Source organism: Lytechinus variegatus, chromosome 19 (assembly GCF_018143015.1).
Source record: "Lytechinus variegatus isolate NC3 chromosome 19, Lvar_3.0, whole genome shotgun sequence".
NCBI classification, from domain to species: domain Eukaryota; kingdom Metazoa; phylum Echinodermata; class Echinoidea; order Temnopleuroida; family Toxopneustidae; genus Lytechinus; species Lytechinus variegatus.
Genome location: NC_054758.1, coordinates 17,260,036 through 17,283,380, shown reverse-complemented (window position 1 = coordinate 17,283,380; position 23,345 = coordinate 17,260,036). Strand labels below are relative to the sequence as shown.

Here is a 23,345-nt window from a genome sequence, read left to right as displayed (position 1 = left end):
ATGTAGTAAGAGACCTCGACTCTCCAAAAATAGTCTCTGAACATAATATACTGTAATTCTATTGCAATTACAGCATACATGATGTCCTCACAAATGTGTTTGCATTCTGTTTTTTGATGTTGATAATTAACAAAATATTCTGAATCATCCTACTGGCATATAACGTACCTATTCACACTCAGGCATACATAAGCACAACATATAGCACAACGGGATACAATGTTAATTAATATTCACAAAATATATACAAACACCTGTTCGAAGGGGAGAAAGAAGTTACTCAAATATGAAATTCCATCATCAGAAAAATGGCAGAATATTAACATTAGCAAATCAATACTTTAAATATTACAACCATTCAATAAAATAAGAAATTATCTCTCGTAGGTTAGGCGTCAACTTGCTGACTTAAATTTTCTAAAGCCTTCTGGCTTACAACCGAATAAATCCACATATCTTTTAACTTGCCAGGCGTCAATCTTTCTCTTGTACCCAATTTTCTATAAGTTAAAATGTGAATTTACATGTATCATAAATAATATGGTTGAGCAATTCTGTCTGGTTTTAAAAATAATGAAATTTGCAAGTATTTGGATGAATGATCATACAATAAGCAGACAAAAACAGTAATTTGTATACAGGCACTTCAAAAAGATAGATGGATCTATTTAAGAAATTGGTCAAACCGCTACACCCCCCATGATATCTAGCAAGTAACAGTAATCAGACCAAAGAAAAGTTAAAATTAAATTTATTGGCATCCGTTTTAACATTTCATACAACATCCCTTTTATATCCGACACTGGTGGGAAAAGTGCAATGTGCCCCCACCCTCTTAAAAAAATGGAAAAATATCCATTTAAAGTATGTACCTTTGTGGCAGGGGCCATGCTAAAAGTTACAAATATGGTAAAAATTTTACATTGAATATCATAAATTATTAATAATTTTCACTGGTTTGAATGAGGAATAATGCTTTATGTTTTTAATAAATACATGTTTTACTACAAAATTTGAAATAGCTACTAAGATAGAGTTCGAGACCTTATTGTATCTATTTTTTTTATTTCACACATTAATTAATTGATGTAATATTGATAAATCTATCATACCATGTTTTCATACTGCTGAATAAACAATATATCAAGATTCTCATAGCTTTCTGAACAGAATCACAGAATTGAAATTTGTGTGATTTTCTATTAAAGGTTATATACATATAAAAAAACATCAATTTTTCCAAAGATATCACGTCATAACTGCAGAAGTTGGTGCATGTTAGGTACTACTTTTTTTCCACACGACCTAATGCTTTTTAGTGAAAGCCGACTCCCATATCCAAGAAAAAATCTCCAATGACGTGTTGCACTTATTGTTAAAGCACAAGATTTGCAGTTCAGTTGCTTTCAGATGGGGGGACAAGTACCCCCATTCACACACATGACGTATCTGCTATTCTATGTTTGCCAACGTTATGGGTTAGCAGTTTGAACGCAGTGATCAGTCACCTGTATCACAACAGTATCGCATGACATACTTACCAACACACAAACACAAAACATTGATTGGTTTTACGTTTCATCAACAATGCTGAACTATCCCCTCCCATCTCTTAACATTTTTTTCTTTGTCAGGTTACTCATAAAAAACCACATAATTGACCATCTTACTTTAATGGATAGATGTTCGCCTAACATTTGAGAAAAAATTAATGGATATAAAAACCTACTTCATTTTAAATCCCTGATTACATAGTTTTAATCCTATAAATATTTCAAACCACTTCGATGTAGATTCAAATTGGAATACGCGAAATGGTGTTCACATAAATATACATACATTACATGTATAGAAGAGACATGTTTTACAAAAGGATTTTAGATAAACTATATTCAGTTTACATCAAACACAGAGAGGAAAGACATATCTGAAAGAATGTGCTTCAAACCAGAAAAATATGATTTGAAGAAGAAAAATATACATGAATGAAAAACATTCACTTTTCAAAGTGAAAAACAAGAAGGACATATGAATAACAGTTGAACAAAAGATGTGAAAAAAACATGACAAGTTATGAAGAAATTCATTAAATGCCTCTGAATGATGCAGTGCGTATTTGCTTCATGTGTTACTAACCAGCCCAAAACAAGTAAATGGCCAGGCTACACAAAAATACTTCAAGCAAATTCAGACTTTCTTTGAATTAAAAAAAACACTGTGCTGGGCACCACAAATGAAATGGGGGAAAGAACACGTTGAAAAGTGAGGAATTGGGGCGGGGTACAAAGGAAAGGGACTAACAGAACGAAAGGGAGAAGCGCAAAATCAAAAGAGAACAAGGGATCATGAAGAAGAAAAAAGAGCAAACTGCTGTGAAAAACGCAAACAAACTGCAAATGTGTCTCATTCATGCAAAGTTCAATTATGCTAAGTGCAAAAAAGAACATCAAAATGTACAAATCAGTATGAAATTTCAGTACAAAGTATAACCTTTGAAATAGTTATATTCAGACCTGATTCATAATACTGTTTTTATATCCAATCAAAGGAACATACATTTATACATTAATGTGAGCATAAAATATACATAGTTTACTCATAAAATCAATTATTACAACTATTATTACAAGAATAGAATGTTCGAATATCATCTTCTAAGGAAATATTTATGAGCATGACATAATATAATGAATTCTTTTTTCTTCACTTTAATGCTGAGTGGGGTGCCCCCTTCCCCGCCCGGTATTGAAACATCTCGAATTGAACAAATTAAGTGTAATTCCTTTGCCCTCATGGGTAAACACTGGATTCCCTATTAAAACATGTAGAGTTATGAAATTTGAAATGGCTAAAAAGACAAGTCTTGGAAATTCTGGTACCATAAATGGTGCAATATAATGTACTGAGATAGTAATGAAAAGATCACTTGGTATCATAATGTAGTAACCCCCTCCCTCCTTCTCTAGGCATAAAATACCAGAGCTGCTAACAACAATAATAACAATTCAGTATTATAAAGCTGAAAATCAGTATTTTAGTAAGGAAATCATTATTTTTCAAAGAAGTACCATAGGACACAACATAAAACTGGAAACTTTAGAAATCAGTATTTTGCATGAAACCATCAGTATTTTTCTCATATTTCAGTACTAGCAAATCTGTACCACTTAGCAGCTTTCTAATACCAGGCAAAAAAACAAACTTTTTTAAATTCTTGCTGCAACTTTTCTCAACCTACTTAGTAACATTCGATGAGCTTTAACATGACTATGAATGAGGATATACCAGGGGTCTTTTGAGTATCTTGGTGGTGAAATCGCCCTGATCCCCATGTAATTTTTTACCTTTATAATATCAAGTGCAACAGACCTCCCAAAGAATACGTAATAAATTCTTTACACAAATTTGGGTCTGAATCAATGAAAATCTCTGCGTTGAAACCAAACAGTCTGCAGACAAATCACTAAATTCATCATATCCTCATTACCAGGTCCCTCGGAGAGGACTTTAAGCTGTTGGTCCCCTGGTTGCTTGCTCACAGGTATTCATGCTTCCTTAACAGTCAGGTAAAAAAAACAACTTGGTTTATCGGTCAACTGCTAGCCCTGAATTGCCCCTTTCAAATCTATGCTACATATTTATCCAAAATTAATTTTTCAGAGAAACGTAGGCCTTCACAATTTCTGGGAATGAAAGGCCAAGCTCCAAGTCTAGGCTACAGACCCTTTGCTTTCCATTTGCTATTGAATTTAGTGATAAACAAATAACTCTAACCTTCGAAAGAAGATTATCCCTACAAATAGACCTATTGAATTTTCTGTACAAAATAGGAAGCATAAAAATCTATATTTTGGATGATTAAAAAGCCTGACAGGCTAGACTAACTAAGAATACAGGAATGTCGATGCATACAAGGGACTGATGGAGAATCTACAGTTGTTGGACTGGAATGCACAGTGTATACATGTCTCATTACAAAGGCTCTACTGCTTAGTTTTCAAATTCAGACCCATATGAAAACTATACTCGAGGGGAGTTTCTCAAAAGCAACAGATTATAAGTTGTTTAAATGGATTTCTTTATGTCTAAAGTCTTTGATTTGATACAAGACATTTGTTATCAGTTTTGAGAACCTACCAATATTTCTCATTCAAATTCATTGTTTAAATTTTATTTCATAAATAAAAAAGCTCATCCCATTATTACAACATTCAATAACTGCGTTTAAAAAATAATAAGAATTCAGACGTGTTTAATATGAAGGATACCTCTATTAATCTTCAACGAGAATAAAACTGTTTCATACTACTGAAATGAATTAATAATGCATTCCAAAATTACCCAATACATATCCATATAATGACGTAACAACACCCCTAATGTGATTAAACACATTGTACATGTACAAGATATTTCACATCCATAACCTTTCCTAATATGCTGGGAATGAAAACCAAAATTTTCACTTGAATAGCTGTATATAATCATATATTGTGCCATTTTGTCAATAAAATTATGAAATCTTGTCTATTTCAAATGCTCATAAAATTACTCTTACTTAATTCAGTATTAATTCTTTAATTTCACAAAAGCCTTTCTCCTTATAAAAACAAATTAAGGTATTTATAACATTAATAGAAAATTATGATTTTTCTTCCCAACTTCTGCATTGCAAGAATCTTGTCATCTAGAGCAAAAAAAATCATTTGGTCTGGGACAAAGGCTAGATTGACTCCTATGGTATGGTTGCCAATTTGCAGATGAGTCAGGGAGCAGAGAGATAATCTATCATGTATTTTCTGAGTTTGTATATAAGTGACAATGGAATGCCGCACAGAGCCTTTGCTATAGCGTCCCTTCATCGCATTCTCCTAGGGCTGATATTCAAACCATATCACATATTGGTTTTTAAAAAAAGAAAGTAAGATTGCCTCTATGAATCTTATCTCATGTTGCTTAAAATAAACTAGAAATGTACTATAAATTGACTTGGAGATAAGATTACACAACCAGAATACAATGCCTTCATCTATTAGAGTCACACAAGTTTCTGTATTGTTTGTATGCATTTTACCCATGTTTTGCCAGCATTCTTACAGTATTAATAATGTCATAATCCATTATTGTTACTTAATGATGATAATAATAATAATAAAATGAAAACAATAACAATAATAATGATGATAATAATAATAATGATAATAACAGTGATAATAATACTAATAATGATAATAATAATAATGATCATTTGAGTAGTGCTTATATCCTCTGTTGCTATGCACAAAGCAATAGACATCTATGGAGTCTTTATTACCATAGCCAAATTGGCAAAGTTATAGTAGCATTTTAACAACATTTTTACGATCAAATACTGATGGTTTCATAATGCAAATTAACTTCTTGACTTGACGTATTACAAGTCATTAAAAGGTACCTCGGTATTGACATCTTTATTATTTCTGAGAAAAGGACCAGTGTGAAGGAGTCCTTTGATGCTTGACAGCTATTCCTAGAAATGGCCTGTCATAGCCAGTGCAATTGATGTACCATTTCAGCAATAACAAATGTCTTCGTTGACAAATGTGTACATTAGGTTTGAAGGTGACCGTAGTTTGACCCAACTCTCCCAATACCTCCCCCTACCCATGGGCGGAAATCCCAGGGGGACGTGTCCCCCCTACTCAAAATAGTAGGGGGGACACAATATCGAATGTCCCCCCTACTATTTTTGGTCTTTTATGATGGTAAGAAATGCATCATTCAAATCAAAATTATCTAAGGACGAGATGACCTTACTTTTGGGATGATAACTTTTTTTTCTTCTTCTTTTTTTTATGCTTGTCAAATTTTTGAAATCCTTGTCCTCCCTCCCTTCCGCCCCTGCCCCTACCCAAGGGAAAATAAGAGTAAAATTACTTAACTAATGTCATTTCTAATGGAGAGTTTGAAATCAAAGCTTCAACCTAAACTTCAATTAACAATTTTATTACAAAAAAAATAAAAATGTGGCTAAAAATGGAATGTTAGGGCATTTTTTTCCCCCATGAACATTGAGAGCCATTTGCAATTCCCGATGAAAACATACTTTAATCATTGAAAAAAAAAGCAATGAACATTCTTTCCTCCGTGAGGTCAAGATGGTAGACCCCCACTTCAGTATTTTGTTACCACTCAAAAACATTATTTGAGGCAATTTATGAATTTAATTTTGAAGCAGAAATAACTGAGCTTTCATTCAACACTACAAATCCCTGTACAGAGGTTGAATATTTTGACAGTTTGTCTAAAAATATTCTGTACTCGGTTTTTTCCCCTACTTGACTTTAACTGAGAAGAGCTCGGCTTGATATTGCCAGCACTTAAAAGCAATCCTAATAACTCCTAAATGAATGCTTCATATTATTATTCATATCATGCTAAAATACTAGAAATTGAAACATACCATTCAGTATATTAAATTATAAAGTAAACATCAACCTCAACTAACACCAACAGAGAACAGGAGGTTGATGTCTTTGTAACCAAATGCATAAATACCTAATTTACAAATAAACATAGTATCACTGAAAATCCAGCGATCTTTGATCTGTTCTGTTTTAGAGGTTTTACTTACTGATGCTTGTTTCTTTTTGAGTTCCTCGAGCCATTTTAGAATTTCTTCGTCTGCTAAATCGAATGCTGTATGATTCTGGTTTAGAAATGAGTAGAAGACAAAAAGATGATTTGACAGGAGGTAATACAGGGCACTCCACCTAAGATCAAAAGTCAGAACCAAGAAATCCTACAAGCAGCCTTTCATTAACAATTACCACATTTCTTCATAGACAAAACCTGGGGGAAGTCACTATGAAAAGACCCACAAAGCGGTGCTGCACCAGCTCGAGTTTGCTCAATCTCGAGATTTTAGCCCGATCGGCCCTCTTCGTGATTAATCTCGAGATTCAAGAAACACCGTCTCCACTATCGCAAGAAGAGTGATTCCTGCTTGAGCGAGGCCTCGCTGCATTATGGTCTGACGCAGTGCATAAATAATCCCGAGTGTGTCTGCACCTGCGAATTAGCAGGATAATTCGTAAATAGTGTGCTATTTTGCAAATAATCCCAAGTTGACTTGGGATTGCAATCTCGAGATTAATCCTACGAACTAGAACGATAACTGTGTCTCCATTACAAATAATCTCACGATTGTTCAGATCGGGATAGTTTGCGGGATCAGAAATAGTGCGCTAATATGAAAACTCGGGCTGGTGCAGACGGCCCTTCAGATCCTTAAAAGGATGCTCCAGGCTGAGAATATTTACACCTAAATATAGAGCATAATGCTGAAAATTTCATCGAAATCTGATAACAAATAGCAATTTTATGGAATTTTAAAATTTAGCAATATATTGCGAAACAATTAAATGCACGTCATCATGAATATTCATTCGACGGGCTGATGATGTCAAATCCTCACTTTCCCTTTTCTTATGTTATTACATGAAATCATAATTGCTTCATTATTGCATACATGTGTGAATGATATCTCTCCCTCGTAATTAAATAAATTGCAGCAATTAATATCTAATGCACTTAATCAGTTGTTTATCCAAAATTTTTGGTACTTGAAGGAAAATATTTGAATAAAACTAATTTCATCTAATATTACAAAATAACAAGAGGGGATGTGACATCATCAGTTTGCTTGTTGAATATACATGAAGACATGCCTAGAACTGTTTCACCGGAATAATGCAAATCTTTTAAATGCCACAACTCTGTCATTCCTTGTCCGATTTTGATCAAATTTTCAGTGTTTTGTTTGTCTGGTTTTTCTTTATCTATTCAAATTGTATTATTTTCAGCCTGGAGTATCCCTTTAATACTGTATTCCTACAAAGAGACAAGGCACAGACTATTGACAAGGCACCTACATGTACGTCAAATCGTTTGGGACCACAGAAATCAGTTCGACTAATTTGACCTTTTAAATGTAATTAACATGTCATTACATAATCTAGTTAGAAAAAAATAATAATTCTGTGACTTGGACAACAGTTTCACTTTTATATGGAAGGTTGACTTGGGCAGAATCTATTATATTTCTCTTTCACAGCAATCTTTATTAAACCAACTTTAAGAAAGATTCCCCTAAAATGACATAACTCTTCATTGAAAACATTTTGAGCAAATGAATTTTGTAGAAGTGTGTCTTCACTCGCTAACTAACTTCTGTGTAAACATGAAATTGATCTGTCATGCCTTGCCTGAGAGAACACACATTTACGTTAACTTTGTAAATTTCAAGAGTTAACAGAAAACATTCATCATGCAATATCAAGAAAGGATTAGATCATTTCTTGCCATTCATTTCAATGTGAACACCGTTCAACCATGATATTGAAGTTATCACTTATGCTCATTCAACAATTGACAATATTTCGTCGTAAAAAATCGTTTTTCTTCAATAATCTGGATTGATTTAGCCTTTCAATACTTAAGCTTATACAAAACTTGACAATATTTCATTGTAACAATATATTTTATCTTCTATAAGCTGGATGGATTTAGCCTTTCAATTTCAGGGGAGCTGAACATTGTAAAACCCCCATCAAAGTGTTCTCATCGACCCATTCAGAACACGATCAATTTCAGGATTGAGTAAGCAGGACTAGATTTAGCGATGGATGCTAAAACAAAATACAATGCCTGAACATTCACAAGAAAAGGCATTGGACTAAATTACCTCTGAATATGAATCTCGTGACTTTTCAAAGGCGACAACTTTGCATTCAAAGCGGTGCTCACTCACTCATGACTTTATAACAAACGGATTTCAATTTTACACAAAACTTCATCATTAAGGGTAGGTACACTTCTCCCGAGATATACCAAGTTATAAATAATGTATGATAATTAATGATAAATAATTATAATGGTAAATAATGACTGAAAAATCAGATTTTACTCACTCCTGACCCATTACCACAAGTGCACCATCAATCTTGGGTGTCTGAATTTATGTTGGCACCTATGGTTAACCAAAGCAAACTGTGCATAACCACAGATCGCTATTAGAACATACTGCAGCAAACCACCACCCACAAGTGAGGTCCCCTGATCTTCAATTATTGCTCTGTTCGCAATTGCTCCTGCAACAGTTGCTCCAGGGGACTGTTTCACAAATAGTATTTGCCGGTGTTTACTGTTGTAAGCTACCAAAATCCTTGCATCCGATTGGCCGAGAGGAAATCTGTCAGTCAAAATCACTGACAAGATGTTTAATGTAAGCATTCACTTAATAAGCTTTGGGGTTTGTATTTGCTTTTTGAGATACCTTACCAAAAGGTTGAGCTACTTTCTCTACAGCATTTTAGCGGAAATCCTAATCTGCACCCGTTACCTTAATTTTCCAGTTTCTTCATTGATAAAGTATTAAGGGACTAGGAAAGCCATTCTCTATGAGTATTGTTAAGGTACCTTCCTTCGAGCCCAATTTCAATTAGGTTACATGTAGGTTTTTTTTTTTAAATATGGTAAGTCCAACTGGAGGGGCTTGAAGTATGCCTATCATAAGATAACTTATTCTCTGACATAGCAACGTAGCTTCTGATTTGAAAGACCTACTGACATTGCTTTTGATCTACTTGGTAAGCCTCACCCCTTCCCGCCCCGTTATGGTCGCCTTAACTTACAGTGCTCTGGGGTAGAAAATATACTAGCAAGAGCACAACCAATGGAGCAATGTCTCAAGTCTTCACCAAAGGTCTTGGTGAAGTGAACATACCTACATAAACTTGCGTTTCAAATGGAACTTCACTAAACTGCTATGAATCCCTTTTAAAGGCAATGGGTCATCACAAAACCTTGCAGACAAGACTACCTGTTCCGGTTCCGCAGAAACGTAAAAGCTGCTATTAAATCAAGGTACTTGAAACGCTTACCTAATTGGTTCCCATGTTTGGTAGTTTGAACTTACAGTCCAATTTCCACCGCGTCTTGTCTGCAGGTTTCCCCTGTGACGCAATACCTTAGAGGATTGCAGCAATGGTTGCAGGTGGGCTTTAAGATTAGGTCTAGGTAAGCATCAAGGATAACCGTTAGGCGCGTCTGAAGCTACTCCTCTGGAGCAATTGCCGCAGCAGCGTGTGTCATGTTATACCTTTGGGACCAATCCTTCCACAATTCCTCAAAGACGTCCAACTGGCTATCCTTTCTACAGATTCCTCAACACCACTTACTTTGCGAGAGAGCGAGGGCGGGCCTCAAACTTACTAATCTATTTTTTGCGTCCATATCGCACATGGCTTTTACTAAGACTTCACAGGCATCTTTATGACCCCAATGCGACGCCGCGTGGAGTGGCGTCCATCCATCGTTATCTTTTGCGTTCACGTCAACCCCTGCTTGTATAAGAAGTCTGGGGAGGAGAAAAAGAAGAAATACAGGAAAATTATCATAATTGATGAAACGTACATGAACCTAGATAACCACATTTCTTTAAAGAAAAGAATTTCCTCAAAAGTAAAAACTTTGGGGTATTTAAATTATTAGATATCGACCCTCTTGACTAGTTGAATGATGTGTAAGTGAAACACAAAGGTTGGCAATCAATCGCGAGCTTGATATTTACAATTGATTGTACATTGTAGCCAATGGAATCAATCATAGAAAAAAATGTTCTACGATCATTGCTAGTCTTTGTGTTACAGGCCCCTGGAAAGAGCTGAAGAGTGTTGAAATAAACTTTGGAAGAGCTCCAATAGTTTTTGTGCAAAAATAATCTAGATCAAAATCAAACGCTAAAAATCAAAACAAAAAATTTAAAATCAGCTTAAAAAAGCTTAACACTCACACCCCTGCTCCAAAGAGCTCTATCACGAATTGAACCTCATGTGATACGTGTATTGAAGCCCACGTGCATTAGGGCAGCCTTGGTACCCATTGATGTGACAATCACAAAACTATTTAAAATTTATATTTTAGTAATGCTAATTCAATCTTTAATACCCCCCCCACCCCGAAAAATAAAAATACATAAAGAATATAGAGAAAATATTATATTAATTGACAATACAATCTGAACTCAAGACCTATCTTTTTCAGAAACACTGTGAACAATGTGTCAAATAGATTTATTTGGGAGCTGGAGTCTTTGAATGTTTTTTTAGAGATAAATTACGCTATACAAATGCTGATCATCATCATCATATGATACAGTAGTGGGAATCTATTTCATCTTTTTTATAGATATATGAGATTAAGACTATCAAAATGTTGCATTCTGGGTAAGAATCCAGGAATCCTATGACCACTTCACATCTTGAGTTAGCGTTGTTCAAAGTGGCTGAGGTACATGTACAGTATACTGGCTTTAAAAAAAATGTTGCCAATTTGATGACAATACTGATCAATCTACCCAGGCCTCGCTGGTAGATGATCATCACAGGGACACCCATGCATGGGAGCTGGTGTTGTTCAATGTGACTGAGGTACAGTATACTGGCTTTAAAAAAAAACAAAAAAATGTTGCCAATTTGATGAAAATACTGATCAATCTACCCAGGCCTCATTAATAGATGATCATCGCAGGGAAACCCATGCATGAGAGCTGGTTTTGTTCAAAGTGACTGAGGTACAGTATACTGGCTTAAAAAAAAATGTTGCCAATTTGATGACAATACTCTACCCAGGCCTCGCTAGTTGATGATCATCGCAGGGACACCCATGCATGGGAGCTGGTGTTGTTCAAAGTGACTGAGGTAAAGTATACTGGCTTTTAAAAACAAAAAAAATGTTGCCAATTTGATGACAATACTGATCTATCTACCCAGGCCTCGCTAGTAGATGATCACCACAGGGACACCCATGCATGGGATGACGTCAGGGAGACCAGAGGGTTGGGATTACTTAGCACTTAGTCAAAAGTTTTCTTGCTTTTGTTTTCCCAGTAACCCCAGGCCTCCCTGCCCTACCAAACACATGATGACAGGGAAGGGAGGCCCATGGCTGGATGATCTCTCCGATCACGCTATGTACGTCATCCAGGGGTTGTTCACTCACTCACTGTACATGATATGTAATAGTGTGCTGTTGGCAGCTATTATGTATAGACTTTTCATACCAGGCCCCCATTGAATAAAACTTGTGATGGTATTTTTGCTTATCAATGGAAACTGCCACGGTCCTCATTCTATTGTGCTTGATGCATAAAATGCCCAAATAAATCATATCAATAATAATCAACAACAACAAAATGTAACAAAATTTGAAATCAAGATAAATACTTACTCCATAACTTTGATATATCCTTTAGCAGAAGCAACATGGAGGGAGGTAGCACCCGTTTTTGGATGCCGCCTGTCTTTGACTTGTTTGCTATTTAACCATTGTTTAGCATCTTCTAACATCTTATCATGCTCCTCCGTTCTTGCCTGATCTACATCTAAATCTGTAGGAAGATAAAGAGGATACAAAATGGTGTGGTTAATTCACAAATTATGGAAAAGTTGTAGAAGAAAATTTGGGTAGAGAATCTTGCATACGATTGCCAACAACTGAACATGCTCCGCTTGAAGGAAGATTAAGTTTAAGCGGGCACAAAAATTTGTGGTGAATTCTTGTAAGAATTGAAGTTACCAACAGGAAGATAAATTGGGTACAGGGTCTCATGTTCAGATTGCTGAAAAGTATATATACTTTTATGCTCATCTTTATTACGAGGATTAAAAAAATTGTGGTAAATTCTTTAAAAAGTTATTTGAATGGAAAGATAAAGTGGATACAAAATATATTGCTTGATTATTGACAAAAGTTAAAAGTTTGTGATAGCCATTTGGTCCGTAATGATCATGTTGGATTTATGATTCCCTAAAAAGTCGCCTTTCTGGAGAAGTGCAGATCTTATACAGGCATTTTAGTGAGTGCAATACCTTTCTGCTATTTTATAAACTTTTTGTCAGGGTGAAATTCCCTTTAAATGAAAATGAGAATAATGCAACATTGTTTTGAAATAAATACACATCTTAAAGCCTGATTTTTTGCCTCAAATGGGAAGTATTAAATACCCCCCCCCCCATCCAAGACTTCATGATCATTCAAAACAACGATTCAATGCAGGCACAAGTGTTCATCATACCTGGGGTGCATTTAATCAAATTTCTAAGGCTAGGATTACAAACAAACAAACTTACCATTAAAAAATGCAACTCAAAACAATTAATTCAGGAAAGCATTATTTATGATTATTAATCATACTTTGTTCTCTTTTAAACCAACTCATAACAAAGTTGTAAATAAAAGCAATGAAATTTCACCTATTCATTCAATTTAATTTTTACTCCAACAATATTGAGTTCAACTGATACATGTACATAGATCTGTAGGCTTTTAGAGACATCATTCCATTGTAATATGGGAAAGGCTATTTAAAAGTGATTGTGTATGGGTATCTGTATTACCGACCATGTATGTACTTTTCACAGCTTGTTTTTGTGTATGAAGTCATAAAACAGAACTCTCCTTTTCAAAATAAATAGTCTCCAGGGGGAAAAAACACTGCCATTTTCAATCCTGCACACCTGAAGCAGTTTTATTCATATATTTTTTTTACAAATTTCTGAACTGCAAATGTAACTCCTTGGCAAGGAAAGCCACTAGCTGTCCCTGCCATGCAATGTTGGTGACATCTTGTACTCTTGTCCTTGGCAGAGACACCCAGTCTACACTGTCGCCAGGGATGCGGAGATATAATCGCCATGTCGGTGCAAGAAGGCCATTGGCGCAGTACATTATCAATGGCAGCAACGACCTTCTTGCGGGGCGCCTCTGTAATTAGAGGCCTAGGCAGATGAGAATGTATCTTTGGCCGTGGTACTCTCATAACTCGTTTACAGCTGCTCCACAAAGAATGCATCCTGTGGAGTCAGCCACAGAGCAAGGGGTCAAGCAAAATTGTCTGTTCACAGACACCACAGCCATTCAGAACGTGGATCTTCACAAACAGAGTACATGTACATGCAGTCCACTGTTGAATTGGACTGGGATGGTCAAGCAAAATTGTCTGTTCACAGACACCATAGATATTCAAAATGTGAGTCTTCACACAGAATTAATCCATTACTGAATGGACTGGGAGGATCAAGCAAAATTGTTTAATCATGGACACCATAGCCATTCATTAGGTGGGTCTTCACAGAATATATCATATACATGTATGTAGTCACTATTGAATGAACTAGGTATTGGCCCCAACTTGGCTGAAGAATGAAGTTGGTTCTTCATCAGTTCAAGTTGTGAAATATTTAGCAAAGATTAGGCCCACATGTAGATGAAGCTCAAGTTCTAGACCAGTCCAAAGTATACACAATGGCTGAAGGGAAATTTGCCCCCAAAGTGTAAAAAAGTGCCCATATTATAAAGGTGTATTAAAAAATAACCACTACACAATGCTGCCCAAATTTGACAAAAGGAGAAGCAAGTGATTCATCAATCAAATTTGAGTTTTTGTTGTTTCTGAAACACCATTTGTATGTTCAGGCAAAATTTGGGGAAGAAATATTTGTTCTAATATTGAAGAAAATACGCTATTAAGTTGTATTGATGCCTATGTACATGACAAACACATATTGCTCATTTACAACAAATGACACTTTTGTAACTTGCTTCCTTTTGCCAAAGTACGGCAGAATGGCTTCAATACTAAATGTCTCTTGGAATGAATAGAAGAAAATTAGCCACCGTAAAGACAATCTTTTTTCCCTGACCCAACTCCAGAAGCCTGTTGCATAAAACTTTTTACCTGAGAAAACTCTGGTAAAAACTGAAAACTACATGTAAGGTTAGTCTGATTTCCGCCAATGACTTTAGTACAGGGCAAAAACTCCTGTAAAAACAACCTGAGTTTTCTCAGGTAAAACGTTTCATGCAACGGGCCCCAGATGTATCAGAAGCATACCTGAATAATAATAAGAGTAATAATAATTACTGGAAACAATCTATTCTGAGGCGCAATGTTATCATTATTATTACCCCGGCTTTAGCTCGAGCTGCCTTTCAGCGCTCGTGCATTCAAGGAATCAATCCTGCTGGGTACCCATTCACATCACCTGGGTCAAGTGCAGCACAGTGTGGATAAATTTTTTGCTGAAGGAAAACACTCCATGGCCAGGACTCGAACCTACGAACCTCTGAAAGGCGAGAGTCAGAACCACTAGACCACAATGGGCCCACATAATAAAAAAAATCTTTAATATAGATTTGACACCCATCATATAAGATTTTTTTTTAACTTTAAGGAGTGTATTAATATTGTCTAATAAGTAGAAAAAAAAATCTTCTTTTCGTAAAGTTATAATAAAGAGCTATTGTATGCTCATACTGTATCTTTTAAAAAGCCCAAAAATGTTTATGAAATGGAACTAGAATTCTAGAAAGGCAAAAAAATTATCAAAGTTCGCAGTACATCCTGTCTGAGAGTGCCTACATGTAGCAACAAGCATTTCTTGACATTTATTAGATAGCAAATACAGAACATATCATTCCCATCCTATAAGTAATGCACTACATAATTCAAGATGAAAGTATCAGTCAGTGTCCTGCCTACAAGATATAGCAGATGAGATGATTTGTAACTTCCAACTGCATGCCAAATCAAATAATATTGTTTGGAAAAATGTGCAAATCTTTAAATTACTAACATATCAAATATATTGAAATTCTGCCCAATACAAGTTGATAAAATATTGTTGATACAATGCCAACAGGCCAATTCTTGACATTCATATAATAGAGAGTATAAATGATAATATTGAAATGCTGCCCAACATTAATTTGTAAAGAAAAAAAAAATGGGCAACAGTAATGTCAGTATACAGTTTAGTATCTGCATTTCAACTGGAATTTGTATTTTCTTGCTCTATATTACAGTGTACATGGACCTACATCTAGTGGGCCTGTATACATGTAGATTCACATTCAATGTTAACTTCAGACTCAAAGTTTGAGTCAAAACATACAAAGTGGAAATCAAATCTAATCAAAGAATATCATTTCACCTTCGAGAAATGGAACAAACAAACTATGAAACCTGGAGCATGACTAGTTACACTATACGTCAATGATCATCCGAAAATGAAAATCAGTACCAATTGGGCACGTAGACAGTCATAATTATTCATGCATGGATAGTTGCAATTCATAACAACAGGTTATTAAAGGGAAGGTCAAACCTGAACCCTGTTTTGTATTAACAACAAATGCACAATTTCTATCATAAATTTATTGTTAGCCAATCAGGTTGACGGATTTCAGTAGCTTTTAACTGTTATTGCAAATTTGTTATTATGACAAGTTTTATGAAATGGGGCCCTGAACATAAAAGCCAGTTTTTGCTTTTTTAAAACTTCTGTTCAAACAGTTGTCAAAATACTAAAATGTTTATGCTTTTAAAAGTCGCTTGAATAGCATTAAACGATTTGATTCAGCCCTAGTTGCTATTCTGATTTTAATGATTCATATTGGTAAAGGTCAAATCCTCCCCTGACAAAAGATGACTTGAATAAATAGAGAAAAATCAAACAAGAATAATGCTGAAAACTTCATCAAAATCGGATGGAAAATAAGAAAGTTTATTAAAGTGATATTTTAAGGTGTCGCTTGTCATTCGCGAAAAAGTTCTATGCTTTTATGTAACTCAGTGATATGCAAATGAGAGAATCAATGATGTCACTCACTATTTCTTCTGTTTTTTATCGTTTGAATTATACAATATTTCATTTTTTACACATTTGACAAATATGACCATCTCGTTTGAACCAAGAACTGTTAGAACAATCAATTCCACATGATCAGGGAGAATAAAACTTTTTCTGCATGACAATGAGGAGAAAATTAAATAATTTCATATTTCATATAATAAAATACAAAAGAAATAGTGAGTGGGTGATGTCATCGGTCCCCTCATTTGCATACTGACCAGGATGTGCATATAATTGTTTTGTGAAATTTGAAAAAATTTAAAATGTCATAACTTCTTATTCTAGATCCGATTTTGATGAAATTGTTCAGCATTATTCTTGTTTAATTTTTCTCTTTCTATTTAAATCAACTTTTTTAGGGTGGACTTTTCCTTTAAAATATCTCTTGATATTAGATCTTACCTTGTTTATCCATTTCATCTTGTAAAAATTCCTCCATGTCTTCCTCTTCTGCCAAATCCATTGGTAATTCCCCTTCATTGTTACATGCTACTAAGTTGGCCCCATTTTCTATTAAATATCTGCAAATAAAAAAAGAAAAGAAAAAAAAAGTTAAGATAGATAAAGTTTTTGTTACTCTATCACAGCTGATCAAGAATAATGAGTCTCCGCTTGAACATATTCACAAGAATTAATTTGTGTTGAAGACATGTCATTCATGAGAATGACATTTTTTGCGCTTAGAAACTGTATTGTATTAAGCGCTATATAAAAGCTCCATATTATGATTATTATTATTGTTGTACAAACAAAATGAATATATTCACAATAATCACAATATTTGCATAAAAACAAACATTCATAAAAATGAATATATGTATACAATGAATGTAAATGCTTTTACAAAATATTGATACAAATAACATTGAGAGATTCATTTGATTCATTTGTTTTTATCAATGATGATAAAACCCACACAGTGTAAAGTTGGGTATTTAGTGCCTTTCCATCAATCACGATATTAAAGATAAATTCCAGTTCTGGTAATGATCTCAAAATGACTTTTTACAGAATCTAATATAATAACCCCCAAGTGTCTGTTTGTATGAATTAAAAATATGTTCCAAAGGATTCTGGAAGAAATTATGTAATTGCTGAGAAATAAGCAAAATAAGCGCTGATTCGGTCACTTCCGTCGGGTCTTTTTTACAGCAACTATAATACACAGTCCCACATGTGGCTATCTGTGTTGGTGATCTTCAGTGGGAACATTTTCAGCATCGATTTCAAGATTTCACAATCTGTGACTGTACCAGATCTAGATCCTCGATGATATACTGACAATTAAGCCTGGTTTTAAAGACTTTCTCATGAAATCAGTGTTTACTGCAACTACTGGCATTTCTCTTTAAGGCTTACATAGAACCAAAATAACAATTAATGAATAAGACCAAATTGAAATTCTCTCAACAACCAAGGCCTAGACTATTTAGCACCTTTCCATCAATCACAATAATATGGCTTAAAAAGAACTAAAAATAATGATTAATGAATAAAACAAAATTAAAATTCTCTCAACAACTAAGGCCTAGACTGCAATAATGCAGGCACAAACCCTGATTGAAACTATAATCGACAAGTAGGTCTTGGGACACCTCTAGCCCAAATACAACGTGCAAGGACCCATTTTCATAAAGAGTTGTTCCAATAACAAATAAGCATTTCTATGACAAATTTACTCTCAGCCAAACAGACAGAAGGATTTACATGTAAGTAGCTTTAAAGATAAATGCCAGTTGTGGTAACGATATCAAAATGAGTTTGTACAGAATCCAATGAAATGACCACCAAAGTGTCTACAGGTTTGCATAAATAAAAAAACATATACCAAATGATTCTGGAAGAAATTGTGTAATTGCTGAGAAATTAGCAAAAAAGCACAGGATTCGGGTCAAGCGTCGGGCCGACATTCAAAGCAATAATAATACACTGTCCCACGTGCGCATATTGTTTTGGTGATCTTCAGTGTGAAAATTTTTCAGCGTAGATTTAAAGATTTCACAAAGTTCAGTTTATGTGACCGTACCTGATCTAGATCCTTGATGATATAGTGACAATTAAGCCTGGTTTTACAGACTTTCTTGTGAAATCAGTGTTTACTGCAACTACTTTCATTTATCTTTAAATGTTATTTCTTTTAACTGCAAATGTGTAATTATAAAAAAAATATAATGAATAGGCCAGGGGGGGGGGAGTGAGGTCTTCATAAGTCCCAATCTGGCCCAACAGGCTGCAAAATGAAGACTGCTTTCCTCAAGAAACATAATAATAATATTCTGTATTCATAGCACTAGTACATCAGAACGACGTCTCTATTAAAGCGCTTTTCAGATATATTATCACCCCAGTCATCAGATCCTTGCATGCCCTCATACAATGTATGCACCTTCTCCACTCCCTGGGGAACATTCCAACAAGAGTTCCAAGGCTCAATTACTAGGCATACTACATAGGCTTCCGCATCCTACCGGGTACCCATTCAACACCTGGGTGGAGAGTGGCAAATTGTGGATTGACTCCTTGCCAAAGGACGCTAGGCCATGGTGGGATTCGAGCACACGACCCTCTGATTACAAGGCGAGAGTCAGCACCGTTACACCACAGCGCTACCACAGAAAGGATTTGCTCAACAAAAACAACCTAGGCTGGTGATTATATACTAATTGAATCTTGCATGTTAAAGAGTTAAAAAATAAACTCTTTAATTTTCGATATTGTAATATATATATAATTACATTTTGAATGATGTACATGCTGTATTTCAAACAGGGACCTATAAAGTATGAATACTCTATGTCACCTGGTGGGTGTTTCTTAAAGCTGTTCGTAAGTTAAGAGCAACTTTAAGAACGACTGGTATCCATTCTTTAATATATTCATTGGCGATGGTTTAGAGCATAAGAAAGGCTCACAAGTCATTCTTAAAGTCGCTTGTAACTTACGAACAGCTTTATGAAACGCCCCCCTGGGCCTCGTCTTACACGTACAAAGAGTTACAATTGATACGATCAACCTCAACTACATGTACATGGAAATCCATCAATGTCATGATTTTTTCCACAGGAAATTTGCACATCGTCCTTTGTAAACAAAGAGCACACTGAATTCTACAGAAAACAATGTATGAAAATATTTTGAACAAACATGAATTTTAGAAGTTGGGGTTGCTGGCTTACAATAGTTGGGATTGATCGGATCAATCGTAACTCTTGGTGAGTAGGGGCCCAGAAATGGGTTGAGTTCAACAGATGTTCACTCACTTTACACAGAATGGGGAGTGTTTCATGAGAAACAGATGATTTTACCCCAACTTTTTTGCACCTGATTGGCTAAGAACAAATTTGTCAATGAAATTCACTTGACTTCTGTTTCATTTAACCATTCCCCTGAAGTCTAGCCAAGATTTCCATGTGGTTTGGCACAAATGGCAACAACTGCTTTATCTATGTCAACTTGAAATTATTGGTTAAAAAAATGAAAGATGATCTCATGAACGGGTAATCATGTACAAAATTACAAGATCGTTGGCATGTACTCAAGTATGGTACATGAAATCTTGGATCTGCCCCTATTTTGATTAAAGGTATTGTTTAACTTTGTAAGCAGCCGATTTAAAAAATTCTCAAACCAAGATGAAACATATGTGTACAAGTGCATGTATTAGAACTAATAAACCCTGAAAACAACCATTATTGAGAATGAAAAGCTAAAACTACATGGCAAACACCGATTTTGTAAATAGGCGTCTTATAGACGCCTAAATAGTACACATAACTGTATGGGATGAAATTAAGTTGGTGCTTCCGGTCACTTTATATTTCAATTTTTGAAGCACTAAATAATGATATTCGAACGCAATTTTTTCAGGGCTTCATTTTTGTAACATATCACAGACACAGGTGACAAGTGTGGCCTTCTAGCTCAGGTTTTTTAAAAGTCAAACTAATGTTTAACCAATCACTTTAAAAGTAAAAGACAGTATAAAATGCAGCATACAATTATTATTTTATGAAAAAGTCTTTTTGTCATAATACCATGCATCCACATGTAGATCTGGTACATTAATGTAAACTTATCTTTGTAAAATCATGAAATCTTAGCTCAAAATCGATAGTTCTGATGATCATCAACACAGAAAAGCCTATGTGGGACAGTGTATTGATATTGCTTCAAAAAATACCCAACATTTGATGGAATTCCATGCACATTTTGCCCATTTCTCAGCAATTTTGCATTTTCTTCCAGAGCTATTTGGAACATACTTTTTGGTTATACATGTACATACAAATTAGGCCTGAGTCAAAACGGTTCCCCGACCGGGCCCCGCCCGTCGCCCTAAAACCCGGTTTTACTTTTTCGGGTTTCGGGTTTTCCACATACAATAACTGCCCATAAAATCCTTTATCATTCCTCAGTGTTTTGATTTCAAACATTCTCCTACCTTCTCAAATCACTGTCATGTACTTTGTGACCAGTTAACCGCCTTTGTGCTCATGCGAAATCAGCGAAACTTGTGAACTTCATGACCAGAAGACAGAAGTATGTCAACGTCAAATCAATTTGGAAGAGCCGCGCCGATCTACGGCCAGCTGTGCCAGCCTTGCCTACGCCACATCGCTGGCGCGCCTACCGTACCCAGCGTTCTCGCCAGTGTATAATACGCATGGTTCAAACACCATGCGTGCGGAAATGGAGACCAAGTGGAACCATGCGTAAAATTTCAGCGACATGCGTGGAAAAATTAAATGGAAATATTCAGAAAAAAAATAATACACTCCATGAACTCCTCTTAGTTATATCAACTTCATTTATCGGGTTGCGCCGAAGTCCCACCAACTTAAGACCACTTGCAAATGAAAATCAGTGCAGGGCCCTAGCTAGCGCCGACGCTCGTTGGATGCGCATTTTGTATACTGTACTGTTCATGTACCCACGCCTATATCTCTGGCCTGAGCACGCAGTTGCGCTGAAGCGGCCGAAATGAGTAACATTATCTAGAAATACATGTAGTTTCAAATCTAATGCGAATAATGGAAGAATTTATCATTCCATTTGACAATCAATTGCAATGACTTTTGAACTTGAAGGGCCCTACGTCTAAACAAATTTGGTTTTAGTTAAAATAGACTTACGACGGCCTAAAACTATGGGAAGTTTTGTAATCATGCTTGTCGTAGAAGAAAAATATACTTTACAAACTTGTTTTTTGTTTAGAATTTTAGTTGTGTTCACATACGACTTATTCCAGATACTGGCATCTAGGATTTATTTAAGAAGCGTTTGATAGATGCCAGACGAGAGACCTCGCCCAGGGAGCTCAGATTACGAATTTAGGGTCGTGCTCAATAATGCAGCGGGCAGACATATCCATATATTTGGCGAGACAGAACAAGCGGAAGGCGTTCATGTTAATGTCTCCCCTTTGCATGATCGCACGTGCTCTGCTTGTTCAATCCAGGGACCTAACCTTTCTTTTTCGGTTTCTGGAGTGTGGTTTCGTTCTTGGGGCAATATTATGTAATGTGTTAGGTCATGTACTCTGTTATCATGTTTCGTTCAAATTCAGAAGCGTTTTGCCCTGGCTTATCATGAAATTCTTTATTTCCCTTCACTACTATTTCGATCCTATCCTAGGCCCTAGCAAGAAGTGCAACTCTGACACTACTTATTTTTCCAATGGCGATCGTATTCGTTTGATCATTTTGATGGTATTCATAAGTGGTTTTCAAAAAAATAATAAAATTTACTAGACAACTAGTATATTGTTAATAAATGAGTTTTGACTTTTGAATAATGGCAAATTGGCAATGATTAATGAAAATGACGAATATGATGATGATAATAATGATAAGATAATGATGATGAATGATGGTGGCAGCGGTGATGATGTTATCAACTGAATCATGGTTGCAATGATGATGGTGGTCACTGCCTGAATGGTGAAATTGGTGATGATCATGAATTGTGATTTTGGAGATGGCCATGCGTGGAAAGTGATGATGACTGTGATGAGAAATGAGAATGATGATGATGTTGCAAAAATAAAATCAAGAGCTACATGTGGTTTGGAGTTTGGACAAAGACAGACATTTCCATGACGGGAAGGCAAAAGTTGAACATGAGGTGCATGGCTGTTGAATCAAGGGGCAGACATAATCCCATTCCGTTGTTTGTTTATGTTGTGCGCCAAAAAACTCTCTTTCGTCCATGTGGTTTTTTCGGCCTTTTTGGCACATCCCGCCCCCTCTTTCTCCTCTCCCTTTTCCTCTCCCCGCTCTCTTGCACTCCGCTCATTGCACTGTGCGATATCCAGAATCATGACTGGGCGAGTTTAATTTGAGGGAGGTGTGTTTGCTACATGTAGCAAACACATGCGTAGATCTTTCTCCTTGTTTGAGTTTATTGGGATTATGCATAACCAAGATCGTTGATATCGCGTCGGAAGCAGGCATTGCCAGGCAAGATCGAACATGACAAGAAAAATGTAAGCTGCTGTGATGTTTTTTTGTGTGTGATTTAATATTTCATATTAAAAATAGGAATAGTTGAATTTTGCTTAACTTTTTTTAAAAGTTAAATCTTGTCCGAATCATCGCTTTCTCGGCGCTT

The 23,345-nt window shown here is 35.6% G+C and overlaps 1 protein-coding gene across 10 annotated transcripts in view; it reads right to left on the bottom strand.

Annotated features, from left to right (window-relative positions):
- Nucleotides 1-23,345, bottom strand: part of LOC121406090 (protein phosphatase 1 regulatory subunit 12B-like) — a 142,730-nt gene that overhangs the window by 99,759 nt on the left and 19,626 nt on the right. For all 10 annotated transcript variants that reach the window (XM_041597100.1, XM_041597104.1, XM_041597101.1 and 7 more), the window contains exons 3-6: nucleotides 17,139-17,257; nucleotides 12,271-12,430; nucleotides 10,255-10,399; nucleotides 6,614-6,688 (exon numbers count right to left, since the gene is read on the bottom strand). In XM_041597100.1, coding sequence (XP_041453034.1) covers nucleotides 6,614-6,688; nucleotides 10,255-10,399; nucleotides 12,271-12,430; nucleotides 17,139-17,257 — 499 coding nt within the window. The remainder of the gene's footprint in view (nucleotides 1-6,613; nucleotides 6,689-10,254; nucleotides 10,400-12,270; nucleotides 12,431-17,138; nucleotides 17,258-23,345) is intronic.